Genomic DNA, 22,373 nt, shown 5'->3' with positions numbered 1-22,373 from the left:
AATTTTCTTTAAGCTTATGAATTTTCAGGGGGGTTTTTAAACACTGATTGTGGGTTGTTTATTCTCTGTCTCTTGATATAGATATAGATGATATAAATAGTAAGCGTCACAAGAGGATCAATTCTCATTGATATTTGCAATAAAACTTTTAAAAAATCCAATCTATTTAATAACTTGGCCTTGCATTTGTTGTCCTGGGAGCTAAACATGATAATATTTAAATGCCTTTTTTCCCCGTATGTTGACCGCCTCCCTATGTTGACCAATTTCCTCCTGTCCCTAGGGTGGTCAACTAAAGAGGTTCTACTGTAGTTAAATTATATTCCACATTCAGGGCACTATTAACATTAACTATGACAGAGAGCACCCTAGGGGCTGGGGGATAAAAATAGGCCCTCAGTTTGGCTGTAATTGTTGTAAGAGGCGACCAAACAGCCACCGGGTAGATGGGACTCGTCAGCCTGGGAAGGCAGCTCATCTGAGAGAAGGAAAACTCTGATCCCAAACCTCCACTGCCTTGTGGCTACATCCAGTTATGGAAAAGGCTTCAGGAGTCAACCTCGAGGCAAAATCCGGAGCCGGAGTCCCTGAGGCAGTTATGGCTGAACACAGTCATGTTCTGGCAACTCCTGCAATACCGCTGGACCCAACCGTATTGGCTTCTGCCTTTCCATTGGACCATTTCAGCAACATGGAGAGGCGGGATTTGCTGCATGGGTAACAGCCTATCCTCCATACCTACTTTACCCAGGCTTCGTGCACTGGAGAGGGCACTGTTCTAGAGCCACCATTCAGAGCGTGATACCATAGTCTTCCGAGACTGAAGGATGCAAGCAATGTCAGAGTGGTCTTCAGTTAAGAGTCAGATTGTTTCAAGGGTTGCTACCAGCAGTTTTCCAATTCTAACAAATTTAGCTTTTGTTTCCACCTGTTCATCAAAGTGGACATCACACCATAACAGGTCAAGTACAAGGGATGACTACGTTTACACCATTAAGCTTCTACGTGAGAGATTAATGTTGACATAAAGGTCCCTTAATTTGTTTGCTCATGGAGGCTACTGTCAGCCCACAGACCATGTTTGCCTCACCCAAGGGTTTGTGGGGCCAATGTAAAGAGTCTCCACTAGAACTTGCTGTCACACATGCCACTTTAAGATGTGAAGAGCTTCCTGCCAAAACGAAATACAAATCCAAAAATATACCCTGGGAAAGGCCCCCCAGCCTCCTATCATGAAGTAGGAAGAAGACAAATTTCATTCAAACCAGGTAGTTCACTTTACACACAAATTCACTATACGTGCATTTGCTTATTTGTGAAGGGCAGAATTGCCACCTACCTTTCATTAACTGTAATTCTTTTCCTGTTATGCATGAATATGTGCTAGTGGACTTGGTGGGGTGGGGCTTGGTGCAGCTACAAGCAGGGGTGATCCAGTTTGTGGGAGGAAGGGAAGAGACAGTGGCCTCCTCACAGGCAAAAGGCGGCGCTGGCACAATGCAGGGAAAACAGGAAGAGACACCTTTAGTATATAGTCATGCGCCACTTAACAATGATCAGGACCTGACCCCTGTCCTCAAGCGGTGCTTGATGCAACCTGGACCTCTGCAGGGAAGCGGATGCTCCGCTCCCCTCTCCTCTGGTTTGTCATTTGAGCTTCTCAGAGGCAGCGCACATCTGCTTGCTGCCTCTGCAGAGCTCAGACTGAGGGAAATCGTGTCTCTTGTGCAACTTCTGATTTCAGGAGGAACCAGGACTCACAATAGAGATGCAATTTCCCTCAGTTTGAGCCTTGCAGAGGCAGCACGCAGACATGTGCTGCCTCTGGGAGGCTCAGACAAGCCTCCGGAAGGGATGGAGCAGAGCTCCCCTCACTTTCAGTGGGTTGGGATGTGCACCTCCCCTGACAACCACATAACCACACATGTTCATCAGTTATGCAATCCCGGCGTAAGCTGGAAGGTCAAAGAGGCACACACCTGTACAGCCAATACGAGAGGTGGTTGTGGTAATAGAGTCGAGCCAAATGTATTCATTTTTAAAAAGTTGTCTGGACCATGTCAAATTGGTACTGGCCTGTGGAGAATTGTTGGACACATTTGTGCCTGCTTCCAGACTTGGCTCCATCTCAGGGTCTCCAGCTGAACCATCTCAACCTTGGCAATGATGTGAAGTCTCTAGATTGCATCAAGCACCTGAGAGCTGCTCTGAGGCTGGAGCAAGCCCACGGAAGGAGCCAAGAGTTACGTGGAGGAGGAGAAAGGGTGAAGCAACTCCCTCCCCGCTGCTGAACTGTGCATGTTGGGTCAGCAACCTTCAAGACAAGGGATAGTCAGCACGGAGGAGGAAGCATCAGAAATGTTGATGAGCCCTTGCTATCACCCAGCCACATAGACTTCAAGATTCCAGTTCATAAAGTTAGTGTATGCTCAAGAGAGTCCCCTAGAATCTAAACCCATTTTCCCCATAGGTTCAATGATTCAGTATCCACTCCTTTCCAGGAACCTAACCCTAGCAGATAATGAGAACTGACTATTTGCCAACATCAACTGGGTACAATTCCATTCAGCCAGCCTAACTGGTTCACACACAAGAGCCTATGTCTCATTTCCATGAGAATAGTTCAACAGCCCCCAAAGTTATGCCAGGCCCCAGCATCCTTCAGAAGGATATTTCACTTGATGAATGTAATGTTGCCAATATCCCTCCCCAGATTAAAAGATGCAATTAAGTACAGATGACAGGCTTATACAGCCAAGGGTTCACTCTTTTCTGGCAGCATTAAAGTAATCATCTAGACTCCAAGTCTATAAAATCCAAATGCATTTCTTTGCTGCTTAAAATAAAACACTTCAGAATAAAGACAAATAAGCCAAAGAACCAACATTTCATTTGGAAGCTATTTAGTCCCCATGTGCTCTCTTTATATTGTGTGCCCTTATTATGCAGTGTCAACTGTGCTTACGCTAGGGATAGACCAACCTGTTTGCAAGTACAGAAGAGAAATTTCAGTCCTAAGTCACCAGCACACTTTTAGATGCCTGGGCAACCAAATGCAAACATGAATTGCAACATCATGCCATCATAAATGGTAGGCAAAGGGAACAGCATTTCAGTTAGTGGGTGTAGAAATCTCAGTATGAACTGGGCAATACAGGATTCCTACACACCCATTTTATCTTCACTGATTTTATAACACCAATACGTCAGAGTAATGATGTGGCCTACAAAGGTGAACTAACAATAAAAGAAGAATATCAACAAATTTACGCAGGAGTCAAGTTTAATTATGGGTAGTGTAATTATAAGGAAATTAAGGGAGTTTCAACCGTTTAAAAATTTAGTCATCAGGCACAATCACCAAACCTTGTCTCTAGAGCAATGTTTCTCAAACTGTGGGTCGCGATCCACTAGGTGGGTCGCGAGCCAATTTCGAGGGACCCCATTCATTTCAATAGTTTATTTTTAATATATTAGACTTGATGCTGACATGGTATGTGACTGCAGCTGCAGAAATGTTACAGACCTGTACTCTGAACAGGTTACTATGTATATGCTTTCAACAATGATAGTCAATGGGACTTACTCCTGGATAAGCGTGGATAGGCTTACACCCTAGAATTGTTAAAAATTTTCTTGCTTGATGATGTCACTTCCAGTCAAGTTTGCTATCTGCTGCAACATTGTCCCAACAGCAAACTGCTGAGTTGTATCTTGAAGCACAATTTTCATTATGATAATCTCCAGACATTTGTACTCTCTACAGAGGGGACTTTTTGCAGGGAAGCACTTAATCCATCTAACGTTCTTTTCAACAGTAATATTATTCAGGGTGCCCTATCAGGCAAGCTGCAGCAAATAGTATTTGCCTAAGTGGTAAGCTCTCTGAATTTCCAATAGCAAAGTCAGTTTAAACGTAAATCTGAACCCAACTTTGAGCTATTGCGGTTACTGTATGTTGACTATTGTGAAACAGTTCCATTTCTAGTTCTCCAGGGCAAACAAAAAACAGCAAATCAAGTACTATCAGAAGTCATTCAATATGCAACAAATATTCTCATGCATTGTATTGTATCCGCTGAGGTACAGTAATGTTATTTTGATTTTTCTCAGACATTTCTTCACACCAAGAAAAACCATCTGTGTACAGGGCAAGTGAAAGTTTAATGTAAAGCAAGGAGATATACCATATTGGAAATGAGGTTCTGTATTTGATTTTTCTCTCGGCCAAAAGATAGTCATTATTTCTCTACGTTCCATTCAACAGCATGTTCCTAAACCCCAACAGCCATTTTTACTTGACTTCTTCCCCAATAAGAAACTTCTAGTACATTCTTGCTACTTTCTAATGGCTTTTCTTCACTGTAACAGCTCATCAAGCCTTGAGTATCACTTCAACATAAGGGACAAATAGAAATTTACTTTATTCTCTCAACCACTTACCCTCTAATTAGTAATACACGCTTGTATCCATGAACCATGCTTAGGCCTAAAATCATATGGACTAGGTTAGACTAGATAGGGTTTCAGCTATCAGGAAAGCAACGCTCATCAGGCTAAGTTACCTTCAAGTCTCAGTGTTCTATTCTTGTTGCAGATGGCTGGTCCGATCCAAAACAGCAAGGCTCATTAACTCTATTTTAGTAACCAAGACTTCACATATTCCAATGATAATCTCAAACAGGGTATAGGCAATGTGTTTCCATTATTATACAAGACACTAGTCCCTACCCCCAGGGAGGAAAAATGTAATTATGTACCAAGGCATAGTTGCAGTCTATCCTCATTGGTTCAATATTAGAGTTCTAGCCAAAATTTGGAAAAGGACAATATATGACTGCCATTTGGCTGTAACTCCTGAACTTTTGTATAACTGAAAAACATAAGTAAAGAGAAATGAACAGCAAATAACCTACTGCAGTCACTATTTGTCCCTTAGCTCAAAAAACGACTGCATAACAGAGATCCCAAATTCAATCCTTGGGATTGCTAGCTGAAGATCTCAGGTTGCAGGACTGAGAAAGATCATTGCAAGCTACTGCCATTTAGAAAAGTGGCAGTTGGACTGGGTGGACCAAGGTCCGATTCCATATAGGGCAGCTCATACATTCAGACACCCAACCAAATACAACTAGGCATGTGTTTTAGGTTTGCACTAGCTTGAATTTTCTCAGGTTAGCAGATTGTGACAGCAGCTACCCTTCACTCTGACCAGAACAGGGTTTATGATAACAGTCAAAGTGAATTAACCTGCATACCTCTGGCTAGGGAAGCACAGCTTTATGACACTTTCATGTCTCAACCTGGGTATGATGCAAGTGGCAAGAGGAAATGTCCTCCACTGACCTGAGGAAACCCATTCTGTGCGTATAAGGAAGTACTGTGTGACTGTTGCATAGACTAGAAGGCATACACATGTCTATTCTACCTAGTTGAAACAGTCAATTTTTTTGCCACATTAAAGAGCTTCAATGTTTTAGGTAATTGAGTATATATAAATATGGGGTGTGGTCATTAACAGTGGAACCACCTCCTCTATTTAAAAATTACTACATCTGTTCACTAGAGAACCGCACAAACAAACATTTCAGTTGGGCCACTCCACCCATATTCCAAAGTACAGGTTGGTCCCTTGAGCAGCAACACGAAAACTGAAGTTGCTTCAATAGCATTACTAATTACAAGTCAATTAGCACACTCACACCCTGGTGAGCCACTGATAATAGCACAACTGTTCCAGAGTTGAACAACCCAAAGCCCAAATGTGAACTGGGCTTGGCACAGAGTCACCACCCAACTGCTTCTTATCAGTGTTCCTGTTAAACTGATTCATTCTTTACTCAGTCAGCACAGGTGCGACAGGTGCTTTTTCCTTTTAAGAAAGCAGCCTACCTTTTGATACCAGCAGCTGCTTTTTGAACCACCATGTACTACAGGCCAAGATCTGGTCAGCCAGGAAGTGACTGTTGACTTCCACACAGGACACTTATCTGGGAAACTGCACCACAAAGAAACTAACTGCTTGACCATGCTTCAATCTAAGCCAGGATTCCAGCAGTAACTGAAGACTCATTTTCCTTCACATTTGGAGGTCATCTTTTGGTTTTACTACATTATTTGTGGTTTAATACTGCTAGATGCATTTAGTTTTGTTACTGTGCTGTGTCTTGATGGTATTGTATTTATTTTAATGGTTTATTATCACAAAACTTTTGAAGTTTGTGCAAATCAGCACAGTGTCTCTCATGATTCCCTGCAAGAGAAAAAGTGGGGTATTATATCCCACTGATTATAGACCAACACAGGATACTTACCAACTTCTGCTCACAGACACATTTTGTTCCAGGTTTGCTTTGTCAATAAAGCAAAGTACAACCCAGCTTTCCTCCAGCAAACTACTACAATCAGGGCAGAAGGTGCTTTTTTGTTGCTACTTTAATTACCAGACCCAGAAGTCTGGGTCATCTGTGGCAACGCAATTGCCTGCATGAGCAATGCATGCAGAATGTTAGAACAGCCAACCGGCATTTTTACTGCTCATGAAAAGCTAGCCAGGTTTACAGCAGAAAAGAGTTCCCATATTTAAAAAACTGGCTGTGCACACTGAACAAGTCACACCGTAACCTGTACTTTAGGAGTCACCGTCTCATGCATTGAACATGTTTGGATGACTTCCCACTTCAGTAGCTCCCACTGAAGAGCCATCTGATCCAATTCTGAGCAGAAGCAGAAGACTAGACACTAGTTTGCTTAGGGGCAACCAAATAAAACAATTCAGTAAAATATCAGTTATTAAGTTTGATAGCTAGTCATTAGCTGACTAGAACTGCCAATATACACAGGTGTAACTTCCAACAAAAAGCTAGAGATAGTTAATATGTCTTGTTGACTGAAGCACCTTTTAAGTATCAAAGTGGCTCATTGCATATCTAGGCACACACCACTGTACAAAGAGCAAGTTCTTCCATGTCTAGGGCAATGCTCTACTAACCAAGTATGGTTAGTTTGGGAAATTTTGTCCAAGAGCTACCACAAGAACAGAGTGCCAGTCATACAATGAAAGAATGTCTATTCTTGATACACTGACACCTGAAATGACTAAAACTATTCTCCACTGAACAGTATTTTCCCATTATGTTCAGGAGTCTAGTTCTAATCTAAGTAGTTGGACCAGAGTCAGTCTCTGGTATGTTTATTACACTTAAGACTTCAAAAAAAATATCAAATATAATTTTAATTTACAGAGCAAGTCTGACTAATATTAGTATGAGACCCCTCCGTTTTCTGTGACAACAGGACTTGGGCTGACAGTTGAAACTGAGGGGCAGTTGCATGCTTACAGCAACCCTCTTTGCATACTCAGATTTCAAAGTTCTCTCCCACTTGACAAGGAGTTATAGCTGGCTACAGAGTGCCTTCCATGACAAGTAGGTCCATCTCAGGGTGATAACAGAGTGCCCAAGAAGGGAGAAACAAGCCTTGTGGCCAACAAGTCTGTTTAATGTGGCTAGTGAAGGGCCTAATTTAAAGCCAGAGAGATTGCAAGGACAAACTTCATCCTTGGACCACTAGTCCCAATACTGTGATTAACAGGGCAGTGGCACTGGATAGTCTTGACTCACAAAAGCTTTGACTCCTTTGGGCAACCTACACCTTGCTACAAGTGCTACCTACACTTGCTACAACAAGTCACCAGTTGTAACAGCAGACACCCACAACCTGAATATGGGGGTTCAAGGCATTCTCCCTTATTTGAAGCCTACCCAGGATAGCCAGATATCTCTGAACTTCTTCCTGCAGTGAGTAAGCAGTGTAGCACCCACCATCTCCCAAGTGCAAGATGGAACGTGATGGGCCTTGTTTGGTGGCTCTTCCACCAGCCACCCACTTGTAAAGTTACTGCAAGGAACTAGGTGCACCCAAACATTAGTTTGAGAGTATACATGATTGCTATTGTAATTTCAATTGGAACGCCGCACAATATGTTGCTGTTAATATTTAAACTGAAAAAAGACAGCAGAGTGAAGTAATTCTGGAAAAGCAAGTTTGCAGCAGCTGTCAAAGGTATTTTTCCCACAAGGAGACTGATTCAGAGCTCAGCAAGGTTTCCCTGCTTCAAAACATATGGGTTACATACTGAGAACCAACATTCCTTCTCTTATACTTTTCCTTGAAGCCTCAAGTCTATTTACACAGACACAACGTCTCTGTAGTTATGCTTCAGGTCTCTAATTCAAGGTCACGTTTTGCTCATAACAGCATAGTTCTATACTCCAGAGACACAACTGCAGAGAGAACTGAAGTTACTTCCCTAGTTAAAATTCAGACAGACTTCCACCAAACAGGGTAACAATTGTTCAAAAGTTTGATTTTAGCTCCCACAGGCAGGTATTAGTTTTATTTTCCTTTACTTGTTAACATACCACTTATGCTACTTACCTGGCTGCTGATTTTGAGCACACAGCAAGATCCTGGCTATGAAGAAGATTTACTATTAACAAATGTTAAAGACTTTTAGGAGGTGCCTTCATTCTCACAGTGTATTAAACTTCTGTCCCATATTCCCCCCCCCAGACAGGGAGAGTAGTTCACATGGGTCTGTACAAGTGTGGATCAGGCCAAGACTTGCTCAGCTTGAATAGTGTTACACCATGTGCTCTCATAACTACTTTCTGGGTTCTATTTACCTTTTAAAGACTGTGCATGTGTACAACAGAAAACTTTTGACTAGTCAAAACTGTTTGACATCTGGGGTTCTTGGTCTGCAGAAGCACTATCCAAAAATCCTACCAAAAGTACATATTTCCATTTTTCGTGAAAAGTCATTAGAATCTGATATTGCCAATCTTTACCAATATTGCACACTATTCATCTATCTACAGTCCTTAAAATGGAAGCTGAAAGCAGTTGCTTGGAGAGGCACAAGTTCCTTCCCACTCATTCAAGAGTTCAAGAACAGGTTGGACAAGCATCCTCTGGGATGTTCTGCCTCAGGCTACAGGCTAGTTAATTGAGTTTCAGCCAAACCTTTTTTTCCCTTGCTCTAGGGATCAGACTGCTTTTGGATTCAGCCTGGAGCTCTGAATAATGTGTGGCTATGTTTGATAAGATCTACCAATACTGCATACCAGGGATAAATGTCTTCCCCAATTTGGAGGACCACTGAAGTTCCAACAACTCATCCAGCAGAGTACTGCAAACGGAAAGAGAAGTGAGCTTGGGAAAGTGTGCAAGAAGCCTTATGTAACCCTACGCAAACTTAACCAGCAGCAAGTCTCATTAATCTTCCTTTTCTTACTGCTAGGTGTTATCCCATTTGAGCACTATTTCAGAGAGGCGATTGGTAGCCAAGGCATCCATGTTTCTGCCAAGTCTCCAGTAGGATTGTACAGTATCTCAGCAGTTGAAGAGCTATCAAGCATAGCTTCCTGAATCCATATTTTCAGAGCCACCAGAGTAGAACATTGTTTCAGGATTTTAGAATCATACCAATTCATTGTATCCACAAAGACAAACTATCGTATAAAATAAGAGCACAGGTTAGTACCTATCGATGTCTAGGAGGCATCTGTTTAGCCTTCATAAACACTGTCCGGCACACCCTTTATACATTACTGCTGGAAACTTCCTCCTGCTACTTGTACAGTGCTTCTTAGCACAATATATTCACTGTTCTAATATGGAAAGCAGTTATTCTGCAAAGCAGTTATTCTGCAGTTTACAAGTGTGGACATTGTCCAAGAGAGAGTAAAAAGTCAATACTAGAAATATGGCCAATAAGCAGAACTATATAGTACCCATTCTCAAATTCAATCCAACTCTTTATACAGTAACATTACTGTAATCAAAATGCATCATGTTATGCCAAGTTCAGCTAACATTAGCATTTCAAAAGCACGATCAAGAGACTATTAAAGTCAATAATTCACTGCAGTAAAATATTTTATCCCTTCTCTGGCTCAATTATCACCAAATTTATACTCCAGTTAGCAAAATGCAGTTTTCAATGCAAGGCAATACATGGCAGATTAAAGCCCAAGTTTTGATTGCCATACACAAATGCAAGTTTTTGGAGATTCTTAGCATTAGATTTCAAAGTAACCCATTTAACCCATTTCTGCCCATCCCACAGGTGTACACATTTGATCCCTGTTGCATATATGCAACATTGGGCAGAAATGGTTTAAGCAAAGTGACAGTTACCAGGACTCCAATCTACTATTTACAGTAAATAAGTATGAAATGACAGATGAAATAGTCTGGGCAGATACAAGTAGCCTAATATTGTTTGAAGTTTGCCCCCATTACGCCAGGAAAGCAACTGCTGCTGCTGCTGCTGCTAAAGCAATAGTCAAGGAGTGTGCCACTCCTCTTGTGTTACAAAGACAACAGCATTACAACAATGAAAATATAAAAGATGCTCTGATGCAGGGCCTAGGAGAAGGGGTAAAGGGGGCAATTTGTACCCAGACCCTGGAGCCAAGGGAGAGGGCCCAGAAATTTCCTGGGATCTTATTTTCCTATCTGTTCAACTTGTTGCCCACACAGGATGCTGGGGACACTACCACAAGTGTGTGGCTGCAGTCATATGCTAGGCCAAGGAATGGATTCATGACACTCCTTAACACAGTGTCAAATCTGGGAGGAAACTGGACTGCTGCAGTAGCTCTTCAGCTTGTGAATCTGCTTGCCATGAGTGTATAGGCACTCAGGGACACAGATGTAAGACTAAAGCTGCTGCAGAAGCAAGTTTTGGTACTCACAGTACACTTTCTATTCCAGTGCGAGTTTAAATATGATACTAATTTTCTACATGATTTTCTATACTTAAGATTTTAGAAAAACTTAAAGAGTGTGTTTGGTTTTCCATATTACTGTATCTAGCTGCTGGTGCCACATGGGTAGGTAGATCTAGGCTTTCAGCTGCCCCCCCCTTTTCCAATGACTTTTCCAGCTGCATCTACCCTCTCCCCACCCTATTTTGCCCTTCCCTACTTCCATTCTGCTGACCTAGCACCACCCTCCCCTGCTCAGTTTCACCCTTCCCGCTTTGTAAAGGGGCCCAAAAGAAATATTGTACCCCCTGATAAAATTCCTCTCAGAGGCCCTGCTCTGATGAATTAGTAGGGGGGAGTTCAGTGCCGGGAGAGGCCTCAAATGGCAAATACTAAACATCAAAATAGAAATACCAGCAGAACCACCATTTCATGCAACACCCATTTTCAGCTTCTGGGGTAGGTGCATTCATACAATAAACAGCAAAACAGCTTGGGAAAGAGGCAGGAGTACCACTGACTTCACCTTTTTTCTTCCAGAAACATGCAGGGGGAACAATCTCAATCATGACAATAGCAGAGAAAAGTAGTCACTCCCCCCATGGTTTTGTTGCACTCCATGTGCTTTCTTAAGGGAAGGAGCAGTGTAATGTGTGTTTTGGTTGAACGTATAGTCTGGCCCTTAGACACAGGTTAGAAGTCACTTTTGAGTGCTTATTAAATTAAGCAACATTAAAAAGAAGTTACCAACACATCTGCTTTGGCCAATTCCTAAACAGCACAACCCCCCAAAAGCCCCAATTCGCTTTGGCCACCACACCTTCTTAGTAGAAGGTGAGGAGAGAGGGTGCCTTTCTGACAGATGTCTTTTGAGCTACTACCACTAATGGGTTAGAAACCCACATCGTTTTTTCACTTCAAGCTGACACCAAGATGAGCCAGATGCCTACTTCTCCCTGGAACTCAGGCCAGCACTGAAAGGTTCCTCTCAGAATCTGAGGCTGGACCTTTCACAGGGCAAACCCTTCATAACAAGCCTCTAGCACAGAAGCCAAACTCCTGCAGCTAAAGGAAGTGGCTCTACCTGCTGGGAGGGAGGCACCTCAGGAAATCCTGTCTGAACACCGCCAGCCATTTCTTCACTTTCCTGGGATTGGGTCAGGGCCCAGCCACAGTCAGTGCTGGCCAAAAATTGCTGGGTGGAATCATTGCTGCTGGGTGGAAGGCCCAAATTGACAGGGTGGAGGGAGGGGGATGGAAGAGGGTGTATACAGCTATCCAAAGCATGAGCACCTTATCCCCTGGAGAAGAGATTTTATCCTCCATTGGCGCATACACATGGTTTCCCACTGACAACCCTGGGAGCATAGCAGCTTCCTGTGGCCAAGAAAATGGTGTCTGCCCTTTCAAAGATAGCCTGGTGGGCGCGCCAGAGCCACCAGGTATCCACCTAGGAGTGTCAGTAGAGGCTCCTCCCCACAACCTCACCCAGCTGCCCCACATGGGCTCTCTCTACCCTCAGAAACAGGCTCAGCAGCCTGCTGTGGCCAGGGGAAGAGCACCCACTCAGCGGCCCTGCCCTCAGACGCCCACTGGGGAGGCAGCAGGGCCACTACCTGGCACGCCCACCCCCCTGCCCACAAATGAAGTGGCAAGGAACCCTGGCACCCCCAGCTCAGGGGCAGCAGCAAACACCAGTCCAGGGAAGCGAGAGGTGCCCCAAGAGCGGTGCCAAGGAGGCTTGCGTGCCCTGGCTGTGGGGGGCGGAACGGGCGCCTGGAGAGGGGAGAGAGTACAAGCGTCTGGCGGCCACACACAGACTGGGAGGCTTGCTCCCCACGCCCGCCCACTCCCTGCCCAACGTCTCCGGGCAGGGCAGGGCAGGGGGAGGGCACCGGGTTCACCCACTCAGAGCAGCACCCTCGGCTCGGCTGCTCAGAAGCCCGCCGTGCCGCCTTGCACGGGTCTACTCTCGGGAAAGCGCGCGCAGGTCTGCAGCGCTGCTCGCTCACCGATGGAGACCAGCTTGATGTTCTCCCTCTCCAGGAACTCGAGCGCCACGGAGACGTTCTCCAGCTGCATCTGGCGGAAGGTGGGTCGCTGGTGGTACTTGCGGTACATGCGCTTCTGGCTGAGCACCTCCAGCAGGGCGATGAGCCGCAGCCCGTCGCTCAGGTCGAACTGCAGGTTGCCGATGCGCTTGTTCACGCAGCGGAGGTGCTCGTTGCACCAGCGGGTGAAAGTGTTCTGCTGGATGCGCTTCCAGGGCGCGTCCTCCGCCAGGTCCTTCTCCGTCACCGGCATGGCTGCTGCTGCGGAGTCCGGCTGCGGCTGCGGCTGCTGCTGCTCGGGGGCGCCGCGGGCCGGGGAACGGGGCTGCTGCTGCTGCTGAGCTTGCAAGCCGGGGCTCTGCTCCTCGCGGCCGTCGCTGCGAGCTGCCTGGCCCCGCGCCTGCGTGCTCATGGTGAGGTCGTCGCCGCCCCGCCTCCTCCTGGCTGCAGGGAGCGGGCAGACAGACCAGCCAACCAACCCTGGGCTGGGTCCCTCCCTCCTGCTGCCGCTGCTGGGTTGCCGCCAACTGCACAAGCGGGGAAGTCTGCAGGGAAAGAGAACAGCGCTGTGAGCTTAGCCGGCAGACGCCAGGCAGCTCCCCCAGCCCAGCCCAACTGAACCACAGCCCAGCCTAGCCTAACCCAGCCCAGCCCAACTGAAGCCCAGCCCAGCCCAGCCCAGCCTAGCCCAACTGAACCACAGCCCAGCCTAGCCTAACCCAGCCCAGCCCAGCCCAACTGAAGCCCAGCCCAGCCCAGCCTAGCCCAATCTCCCCCCCCCCCCGCGCATGCACATATACCCACCCTTACAGAAAGCCCAGCTTACGCGCCTCCTTTGCAAGGGACCTTAAGTAGCCCTCTTCAGCCAATGGGTCCGTTGCAATCCAGCCCGGGAAGGGCGGAACCCCGGAGAGGCGCTGCCCCCTTGCAGAGACACGACTAGACCCTGCACGTGGCGCCCCGCCCTCCCCAGCATCCTTTGGCCCGGGGTTGCCAACCTTTAGGAACCCGCAGGCCACTGGGGCAAAAATTGGAATCCTGGTGGACCACACGTGGCCATCTCCACCCACTCCGGGGAACTGTCCCCAACAACGCTCCCCCACCGACTATCAGAGAGGACACAGAATGGACAACCCCCCCCCCCACAGTGGTTATGGCTGTGGGCAGTCCATTCTCCGCCCTCATTGGTGGTCCATGGGAGATTGCTTGCTTGGTGAGACACTGGAAGTGATCAAAGGTGATTTTTTTCCCCAGACCTCGCAGACCACTTCTCAGGGTCTCGCGGACCACCTGTGGTCCATGGACCACAGTTTGAGAACTAGTGCTTTAGGCCAAAGTTGTCACCTTCAGTAGTGGTTCCCAAACTTTTTAGAACTGGAACCCACTTTTTTAAAATGACACACTATCTGGACCCACCTAGGTTTATCAGACTTTAAAAAAAAGATCTAGAAAGAAATATTTTATTTATTTATATAGTAATAACCAGAAAAAAAGACCCTGAAACATTTATCTCCCTATAACAGCCATTTTCAACCACTGTGCCCTGGCACTGGTCTGGTGTGCCGGGGGGGGGGGGAGTTTTGAGGAAGGTCATTTATTAATAGGGGCCATTGGGGATGTGAGTCACCCCACCAACAGTATGGTGTGCCTTGTCAATGTCAAGAAACGGATGGTGTGCCTTGGCAGTTTTAGTACCTCATCAGTATGCCATGAGACAAAAAAGGTTGAAAATCACTGCCCTATATTTATAGCAACTGCAAGAACTGAGAGCGCAATCCTAAGCATGTCTACTCAGAAGTAAGCCCCACTGGTCAATGGGCTTACTCTCAGGAAAGTGTGGGTAGCAGGGCAGGTAGCAGCTATCTTGCAAACTGCAGGAGCTGAGCTCTTTGCAGGGTAATTAGCAGCTACAGTATCTGATTTTTGAATAGCCCCAGGGCTTCAGGAAATCAGTTATCTGATCTTTCCATAACCCTTTGGCAACCCAACAAAAATCAGCTTGTGACTCACCAGTGGGTCCTGACGTACAGTTTGGAAACCACTGGCCTTCAGCCTTATCAGACTTCGGGCACAACCTATGCGTGTCTACTCAGAATTTACTTATTATTGAACACAATAAGTCCTATTGTGTTCAATGGGGCTTACTCTCAGGAAAATGTTGATAGGACTGCAGCCTTTATTTAGCTGGAAAATTTATATCGAAACTTTTCCATGCCAAAGCAAATGCCCAAGGCAGCTTACAGAGCTCCATAATGAAAGTACAACATATCACAATAATGGAACAGTAATAACATCAAAACTGGGCATTAAAACGATAATTTTAACACTAAACCAAAAACACTGAAGACACAAAACCCAACACACATCATCGAGCCATTGGAAGGGGGAGCAAATTAGTTCAGGGAAGCAGCACTATTACAGAGGCATTTAATTTTTTAATTTAATTTAAATGAAATTATTTTCTGTGCAGGAAATATTATCAGCTGGTGAATTTTATTTCATCCTGGTGTTACAATGGCAGAAATTTATACACTTAAGCTGGATGCATGCAGCTAAAAAAGGCACATGAGCCCTACTGTGGATTGAATCGGGCAATCCCATGTAAACATCTCTCTCATAAATTAAAACACCACAGGCGGACCATTGCAGTTGCAGAGCTACAGTACTGTGAAAAAAATATTCACATTCAGTAGTTTGTGTGCCAATAAACCTGACCTGTGATGAGATAGCAGGACAGCCAAAATGTTGTTTTATGCTTGGATTTATTGGTAAGGACAATTGGACTCAAAATCATGAGCTCAAGATCCTGTTCTGCTAGAAACTTCCTGTATATTATTGTGTTAGTCACTGAAACACTTGTTCTGTCTTTTGAGTGGCGATGTGCTCAACATGAGCCATCTGCAGTGACTGTTGCAAGCACGCAGCCAAGTTAGCAGATGTAAACATAGCATATGACTTAAGTGCCTGCGATACAAGTAGCTAAATCTCTAGCCAGTACCTGTCACTTGTGGTCCCCTGAGTGAACAATGAGGCATGGTGGGAAAGGCTCCAGCCTCCTCCATCTGTGACCCTTTTTTTGGTGTGCTCCTGGAAGCCCTTCCCTGAAATTTAAAGGGAGTGTGTCATACTTGGAGAGTTCCCTTCCTGTCATCACGGCACAGTGCATGTTTCCTGGCCAACCTTTGCAATGCCCCAAAGAGCACAATGCCTGTGAAATGGCCCCCTCTACAAGCTCCAAAGTGTTTATTGAGATGAGAATTGAGGAGAAGCAAGTGACTGGAGCCAGAACACATCTCAGGTTGTAGGGGGAAACCTTCATGAGTGCAAAAAAGTTTGGGCGTTTGAATCATGGGCACCATTTAACAAAGGGCATCTGTGTAGCTAGGGAAACTAAGGTTGGCTATAGTTGTGTGCAGTTGCCAGACTATGGGCCCAATCCTATCCAACTTTTCAGCACCGGTGCAGCCGCAATGCAGCCCCAAAATAAGGGAACAAGCATTCCCTTACATTGAGGAGACCTCTATGACTGTCTTACCACCACAGGATGCAATGCACACCCCATTGGCACAGCTGAACTGGCACTAGAAAATTGGATAGGATTGGGCCAGAGGTCCTCCTGTGTCATTCTAAATAAATGTCTACAAGTAGTCTGCAACATAGCAGTAAGCAGCAAAACATAGGATTAGAAAAATTACTTTGTTTTATTACGTTTCCTGGAAATACAAACAGTAGAACACAAACTGATCTTAACTCTCCTCCAATCTCCACTTCCATTGTTCACCCTTTGAAAACTGACATTTTCAAGTTAGTTAGTACAGTACATATAATAACAGGTGGGCAGTTCAATCCTGACCAGCACTGGTGCAACAGTATGCAGCCCACACTGTATCCAGCACTGGCAAGCTGCAGGCTGGAGGTCTCCTCAAAGTAAGGGGACATTTGTAAAGCCTCAGCCTACTCAATGGGACAACTCAGATCTGTGCCTACTAAATAGCTCGTGCAAGTCCAAGTTGCCCTGTATCAGACTCTCAGGCCCAGGAAGGGGGATAGGATTCAACATGTGCCAGAGTCCCAATCCCCCCCCTGGGCCCAATCCATCCCCATCTTCACCCTCCTCACCCCCGTTTGACCACTCCCTGCCCTCTTGCAGCCACTGTGCTGCTCAGTGAGAGCTTATCTACTTCATCGGAAGCTCCTTGGGGATATGGTGCCAGCTAGACAGCACAGGCTGTACAGGTTGAGACTCATTCAAGACTCATTATTCATCAAGAACTCACATGAATGGCAAAAAATGCACTATAGCAAATCAATTTTAAAAACAAAGGGCACAATCCTAACCCCTTATGTCAGTGCTTTCCAGTATTGACTTAAGGACACTGCAGCTCCAAGGTAAGGGAACAAACCTTCCCTTACTTTGAAGAGGCCTCTGTGAGTGACACCCAACTGCAGGATGCAGCACATGTCCCATTGGCACCGCTATGCCAGTGCTGGAAAGCACTGACATAAGGGGTTAGGATTGCCCCCTCAGTCTCTTGAAATGCACACAGAGTCAATCAGTCTCTCTCCAGGCATTTAGGCTTCACTAGGAGGCAGCAATCCTTCCCTTCACCAGGAGCCCCAGTGAGGGGGAAAGAATGCAGAAGGTGATAATCACTGCCATTTAGCCTTACTTCACATGCTCAGGGGGAAGGGAGGAGTGAAGCTTGCAGAGAGCATGATTGATGGATTGCCAGCCACCTGCCCTCTCTGGCATTATTAAAGGACTGTTTTCCTTTTATTTAAAGGGCCCTTCTCATCAGCTTTGAGATAGAAAAACCTGTGGATACTTATGTAAGTTATACCTGTAATCACTTGTATGACTGTCTCTGTGCAACAATAAAAAGCAGTTTTTTAAACTGTGATTTTAAAGGGGTGCATTTTTCCCCTTCTCAGGGATCAGCACATTCCTTCTCATTTGCAGGGGTCATTTGTGTTGAGTCAAATCCGTGTATAAAAAGTCTATGTATAACATGGCTGGACCTGTATTCTCTTTACTCTCACAGTGCTGTAGCATGCTTTACTGTGCTTTTGCAGCACTCTAGGCCAGCATAGCAATCACTGCACAGCACTAGGGGAGAATAGGATACGCTGTCAATCAAGACATGTAATGTAAACATTTAGATTGTATTTTTGTGGCTTATCCCCCAGGTCATAGGTTTAGGTGATCTGTGGCATTCTTCCATGAAGTGGTCTACTTTCTGCCTCCCTTTCTGGGTTTAGATTTGCTGTATCAACTTGTCCATGATCAGCTGAACCCTTTTAAAACCTGGTCCTTTTTCTACCAGTGGGTCAACACACTGATGGCCTAAACCCTATTCTGGGCCTGTGCTGTGCACTCTGCTGGTGCATGCTGTTGCAAAAGCGCAGCAAAGTGCTTGGTGATAGCGCTTCTAGTAGGTGCACCAGCAGGAAAGCCAGAGCCAGACACCCACTGGACCAACTGGTCCAGTGGGTGTCTGGCTCTGGCTCTGGGTGTCTAGGGGCAAGGGGAGGGCATGCACGGTAGAATAGCAGCAATAGGGGTGGGGTAGGCAGATCAGGCCCTGGAGGGGGTGGGATCGACGACATTGGTGGCCCCATATCTTTGTTGGGCCTGAACCACTGATACAAATCAACTTGAACTTGCACCAGTGATATTGCTGGTGCAGACCTAAGTTGACACACTGTGGCTGCTTTGGGTTAAACTTGGGCAAGGGGACAAATGTCCCCTTGCCCCATGGAGACCTCCAGCAATTCCCTTGTGGGATGCAGCATAACCTGCACCTGCACCACTGCATCACCATGCGGGAATTTAGTTACGATTGGGCTGTTACTGTTATGGCTAGGTGTGTCACTGTCAGGAGATTAGACTTACTTTCTTTTTCATTTTTCATTATACAGTATATGGATTAATTTCTTGACACATTTTTTAGGAAGGAAATAAACAGTGTAGAAGTAGCTTTGCTGAAGATGCTGTTTATCCTGGTGTTTATCAGAAAAGTAGTGAGCCAAACCAGCCAACCCCAAGACTAGTTCTGACATGACCTTTATGGATTTCAGTCCTTGGGAAAGGGATAGCTCAGATCTACTGGTTGGGTAGACCTGGGCTCCCAATTCAGTCAAAGGCTCAAAGTCCATGCAGGAGCCCAGGTCTACCCTTCCAGCAGACTTTGGCCATGGAGGCCTTAAGTTAAATCAGGAGCCCAGGTCTACCCACCTGGTTGACCTGGGCTCTGGATTTGGTCGTGATCATGCCCCCTCCCAAATGCAAACACTGGATCCACCCCTGCCTGCAACTGACACATCATCATCATGTGTGATAATGGATCTCCTCTCCCTCCTTTTTTCCCTGGCCTTTTTCAATGTGACACTTTGAAATGAGCACCATTGCAGAAAGAGTGAATGGCCACTGCTCTTCTTTTGCTAAGTTCTGTGCCTTGGCCCTCTGGGAATTCTTGTCAAGGTTCCATTGAAATCTGGCAACAGGTCTATGACTACTTGGTTCCTGGTGAGTGGAACAGAAAGGAATGTCTTGTAAACTCCTGGCACTATCTGTAATGTGTATGCTTGCCCTTTGGTCTGCAGAATTCTTTGTGCGGTAGATTCACTAGCTATTGTCTCAGCTCCTCCTTGGTACTCTGGTTGAAAGGTACTTCCATAAAGATCTTAACTTTGGACAAAGGTTAATTAGAAAAGTGTATGCCTTATAATCATGGTCAGACCACAATGTTCTAAAACAGGGGTGTCCAAAGTTTTTGGCAGGAGGGCCACATCATCTCTCTGACACTGTGTCGGGGGCCAGGGAAGAAAAGAATTAATTTACATTTAAAATTTGAATAAATTTACATAAGTTTACATAAATGAATATATTAAAGATGAGCTTCTATGAATGAATGAAGGTCTTGCAATATCTCAAGGCCTATAAAAAGCCTTGTACAAAGCAAGGCTGGCCTTTCCTTTGCTGCTGCTGCTGCATTACAGACATGAAACAGCAAGCTGTGGAGGGAGCCTTCATCCCACAGCTAACACGAGAGGTCAAACAGTTGCCCTCACACTGAGAGCAGTTGTGTCAGGCCAGTGCGGGCTTCAACAAATCTCCGGAGGGCCAGAGGCTCATTGGAGACTGGGGACTCTCTGAGGGCCGCATTGAGAGGCTTCGAGGGCCACAAGTGGCCCCAGGGCCAGGGTTTGGGCACCCCTGTTCTAAAAGAAAGTTTATTCCTTTATTTAACATATTTATTTAAAATATTTCTACCTTGCTTTTCAACCTGAAGGTTTCCAAGGTGGCTAACAACAACAAAAAAGTGAAAAATTAAAAATTAAATGGATCAAAGTTGTAAAGTCTAAAATTGCAATAAAATTTAAATGACTTAAATGCGACTCAACAATTGTAAAAGCTGAAAACAACAGAGCACTAAAGCAACAAAAAGAGAAGACAATGTATACCATCCATTAAGAACTCAGGAGAGAAAAACATGTTTGGGCTCCAGCTAAAAACCAATTGGATAGGAGCCAGCCAAGTGCCTCTAGAGACAGAATTAGGGCACAATCCTAACCAATTTTCCAGCACTGAGATAAGTGCAATGCAGCTCCGAGGTAAGGGAACAAACATTGCCTTACCTTGAGGAGGCCTCCATGACTGCCTCCCAACTGCAGGATGCAGCACATGCCCCACTGGCACAGCTATGCCAGTGCTGGAAAGTTGGTTAGGATTGTGCCCTTAATCTGCCAACGTCCACAACAGGGAAGGCCCCTATCACTAGTCACCACACCAACCAACCTCTGAAACGGAGGGCCTCTGGAGCCAGGCCTCCAGAGAAGGTCTTGGTTTCAGTGGAACTTTCTTTCAGGTAAATGTGTGTAGGATTGCAGCCTCAGCATGGCAACCATGTTTCCAAATGGTAATGAAGCAATTGCTCCAGGCTTCTGATGTGCAGTCACCATTGTCCAAGAACCATTCAGCTCATGTTTTCTATTGAGCTAGTGACTATACATTTTACACAATTAACTTTAGATAGGTGCATGCTTAAGCCAATTCCTCTTGTACATCTCTTTTTCTTGCAGATCAAAGTGAGAGCCAGAGCGATATAGGTGGCAACTGTCTGGTCCCACTGCTCTACAAAGATGTATTGGACCTCCCATGAGCATTTATATACATACAATGCTGCTGTTGTAATAGCAGAACAGCTTTGTAGTCGCTTTGAAGCTCGATGGGGGAGGAGGGAGATGGAATTCCAACCTTTGCAATAATGCAGAGACGGCCAAGCACCCCATCCATGATCTTTAACTGAGAATGAAGCCAGGGTTTGGTCCCCAAAGTCGGCTACGAGCCCCATTGACATTTGCTTGTAAACTGAATTTGAATGCTCGTTAACAATGAACACATGTTCCAAGTTATGTTGTCATCAGGAGACACTGAAGCAAAACATACGTTGAAACATACATCCAAACTTGCTGGAATATCTTCTTGGTACTGTATATTATTACAAGTGAATGAGCACACAGAGAAAGACCTTGGCTGTGTATTTTATGAGCAAATGTTTGTGTCTATGTGTACATTACACACATATGTATTTCAATACGACAGTCAACATCAGATCCTGTTCCTTTTTGTTTGACTTGTATGGCAAACACTGAGAAAGAATGTTTCTTCATCAGCCCTTACATATTGCACAATTCAGATGCGTATCTAGAGGGCATTTTCCACTACGGTTTTCTCTTTGCAATAGTGATAGCAGGATCTGTTGTTTTAATTATCAAATGCACCCAACAAAAGATGGCAATTGGAACGCCTTGCCTTGCTCACAGCATTTTTCCTCCGTAGCCTTATTACTTGGTTATCAAAGAGCTTTGAGGATCAAGGCTGTTACACACCCTGCTGGGCTGTTAGCATTTATTTATAGCCTCATAAGATCAGAGCATCCCTCTGGTGTTGATGGAGGCGACGTTGCTCAGTGGTAGGGCACATGCTTTGCCTGGAGAAGATCCCAGGTTCATGCAGGACAGAGAAATATTCCTCCCTGAAACCCTAGAGAGCCATTGCCACTCAGTGGCACAGGATGGACCAACAGTCTAATGCAGTACAAGCTAGCTTCCTGTGCTATCAAATCATATCCACTACACTGAAGCACAATTCACTAAACCTGAACCATCCCAATGGTAAATGTGTACCCTGCTTTTTTAAAATAAAGGAGAAATGATACAGCCTGGATATTCATCTTCCTGCAACAAGCCTTGGGGGCAGGCAGACAGGCGGGGAGCAGGAGGCAGGGCTGGGATTTGGCAGTTATGCCAGATCCCAACCCCCGTTCCCAGGGAGAATGGACCGGTTTCAAGCCACTCCACTCTCCTTGGACTTGTGCCACCTCTTGAGGTGGCGCAAGTCTGAGGAGACCCATAGGGGCCAGCGGCCCTTACCCAGAGGGTAAGGGAAAATGTTCCCCTTGCCTCTGGCTGAGCCACTTATGGCCCCATCCTGCACTGGATGCAGTGCAAGCCTCTTGGCTTGCCTGTTCCAGTGCAGGATAGA

The 22,373-nt window shown here is 45.5% G+C and overlaps 1 protein-coding gene across 3 annotated transcripts in view; it reads right to left on the bottom strand.

Moving 5' to 3' along the window:
• The window catches only part of FLNB (filamin B), a 98,533-nt gene extending 85,423 nt beyond the window's left edge, over positions 1-13,110 (bottom strand). For all 3 annotated transcript variants that reach the window (XM_066618025.1, XM_066618023.1, XM_066618024.1), the window contains exon 1: positions 12,788-13,110. In XM_066618025.1, coding sequence (XP_066474122.1) covers positions 12,788-13,079 — 292 coding nt within the window. In that variant the 5' untranslated portion in view covers positions 13,080-13,110. The remainder of the gene's footprint in view (positions 1-12,787) is intronic.
• Positions 13,111-22,373: the final 9,263 nt, after the last annotated feature.

This window comes from Tiliqua scincoides, chromosome 2 (genome assembly GCF_035046505.1).
Source record: "Tiliqua scincoides isolate rTilSci1 chromosome 2, rTilSci1.hap2, whole genome shotgun sequence".
NCBI lineage: Eukaryota > Metazoa > Chordata > Lepidosauria > Squamata > Scincidae > Tiliqua > Tiliqua scincoides.
Note: the sequence above shows the minus strand (reverse complement) of the source record. Positions and strands in the feature narration are given on the sequence as shown.